Here is a 2,105-nt window from a genome sequence, read left to right as displayed (position 1 = left end):
GTCGTCGGTGTGGAACGGTAGGGTGATGGGAGAATCCCCAAAGCCAACACAGTTGGTTGAGAGGTTGACGAGGGCCTTGAGTTTGCGCAACAGGTTAATCCCCAGAATGCACGGGCTGACGGAGTCGACCAGTACCCATACCGGGAAGGTTGTTTGTTTTTCCGCTAGAGTGATGCTGAGGTACCGGAGGCCAAGCGTTCGTATAGGCGTGTTGGATGCCGAGACCAACCCATACGCCGGTTTTTGAGAGGAGGGCTCCCGAGTTCGTTCCAGAACGCCTCGCTAATTACCGTCACGGAAGCTCCTGTATTCACTAACGCGAGCGTGTCCGCCGTTTGGATGCAGACCTGAACCAACGGGGCGTTTGGATTGGAACCCACTTGGCACACCTTTTGGTCTGGTCGAGGGAATGGTACTACCATTGAAAGGAGCTCGTCATCGTTTAGGCCCAGGAACGGCAATTCGACCGTCGGGGCCTCGAGAGGATCGTTTGAGTCAACGGCCCCCGGGGAGAGAGACTCCGGGGTTTGCGACCGGCCGTCAAGGGGGGCGGGGTTGCTTTCAATGTGATGGCCTCCGAGGACGAGGTCCAGGTAGTGGCGCCGAGATGAGAGCGTCCTGCGACGGATGCGCCAGATGGCCGAGGGTAGTCGTGTGAGTTCCAAGTCCCTTAATGGTAGGGTGAAAGAGGCCCTGTCGTCGGTTAAGTGGTACTGTACGGCTCCGTGGACTTTGACCAGTTGCTGAGCGGGTAGACGGGGAATTTTAGTACCGCCGATAGGTAGGACGTCACCCTCGGGTGGCGTGCAATCGGTTTCAGGGATGGGTCCAAAGCCGGGTAGCTCGTTTGAGGCCAGGTTTTTTCGCTGGAAACGTGACCACCGCGTGTCGGAAATAATCGCCACTCGTGCGTTTTTAAAGTTGCGGTTAGCCGTCCGGGCCTCGTCGCATGTTTTCAGGGTACTGGAGAACCAATCGAGCCAGCGATCGGGATCGTCGATGTTCGAAGGTGACTCGAACAAATGTGCGTCGTCCCGTGTCAAGGGCCGGCGAAGGGCCATTGTAACCACCTTTACAATATCCTCTTGAGTGACATCCTTTCTTTCTTGTTTGAGTCGGACGAGCTGACGTTTCAGGTCGGCTGGTGAGACAGGGTACAGGCGCTCCTCGATATCTACGTGCCGAGACTCGGGGATGCCCGTTAGGTCGCCCCGCATGATCGCTTCGATTTGGGCTTCCGTAAAGACGGGAGTCACCCTGGGAGAAGGCCCAGTTTCGTAACCAGGGGTGGCTGTCAGGTTCGTGGGCTCCCCTGTCTTTGCCGAACGCGGTCCGGGCGTAGCGGGAGGTCTAAGCTTCTTTGATCCCCGGTTTTTGAAGCTCTAAATCCCAGGGGTAGTTGCAGTAGTCGTGGCCTGCGAAGTGGCTGTTTTCGGGGAGCGCACGGCGGCCTTTAGACCGGGAGGCCGGGTGTCAGCCTTCGCGTTCGTAAGGGGCGGGGGAATCGTAGCGCCTTTAAAGCTTGCTGGGTCAACCGCTTGCAAGCGCGGTGATTCAGTGTTGGTGTAAGTTTCATTTGGTTGTTGTGTTATACTTGTCTGCAGGGTCGCGTCCAGCGGGAACCCTGGAGTCTTGTGTGCTTCATCGGTCAGGTATTCGATTCGTCTGATGCCGAGAGCTTGGTCTTCATCGTTAGTAGGGGACTCGTCTCGTCCGGTCTTAGTAGTCATGCCATCTACGGAGTTTGGATCTCCTCTGGTCATAAGGCACTCCTGGTCTTGTAGTCTTGATTCAGAAGCACCCTTGTCAGGGTCTTCGTAGCTCCCTTCCATGGTTCGGGTAGCTGCCGAAGTTCCGTGTAATGGTGGCATCATAGTATTGGTTGTGGTTGTGGGCGTAACCCTGAGTTTGCTGTTCCCGGGGCTGCTGCTCACAGTCTTGGTAAGTGTCAGTTTCTTCTTGTCAGTATCGGGAGTCATTTTAGGAGTCACTTTTGACGCCACGCCACTCCCGGCGGCTTGGTGTCGACTCCGAACGGCCTCATTGTAGTTCGTCCTCGTAGTCGTCGTCGCCTCCGTCAGTCACATTCCCGGGGTCGAAAATGT

The 2,105-nt window shown here is 56.4% G+C and overlaps 1 protein-coding gene across 1 annotated transcript; it reads right to left on the bottom strand.

Moving 5' to 3' along the window:
- Positions 1–164: 164 nt before the first annotated feature.
- Positions 165–1,979, bottom strand: H257_19437 (hypothetical protein; the record flags this gene model as incomplete). The annotated part of the gene is made up of 2 exons (XM_009848581.1): positions 165–1,382; positions 1,446–1,979. The coding sequence occupies 2 exons, from the start codon at positions 1,977–1,979 to the stop codon at positions 165–167; spliced, it is 1,752 nt and encodes a 583-aa protein (XP_009846883.1).
- Positions 1,980–2,105: the final 126 nt, after the last annotated feature.

This window comes from Aphanomyces astaci, assembly GCF_000520075.1.
Source record: "Aphanomyces astaci strain APO3 unplaced genomic scaffold supercont1.597, whole genome shotgun sequence".
Classification (NCBI taxonomy): domain Eukaryota; phylum Oomycota; class Saprolegniomycetes; order Saprolegniales; family Verrucalvaceae; genus Aphanomyces; species Aphanomyces astaci.
Note: the sequence above shows the minus strand (reverse complement) of the source record. Positions and strands in the feature narration are given on the sequence as shown.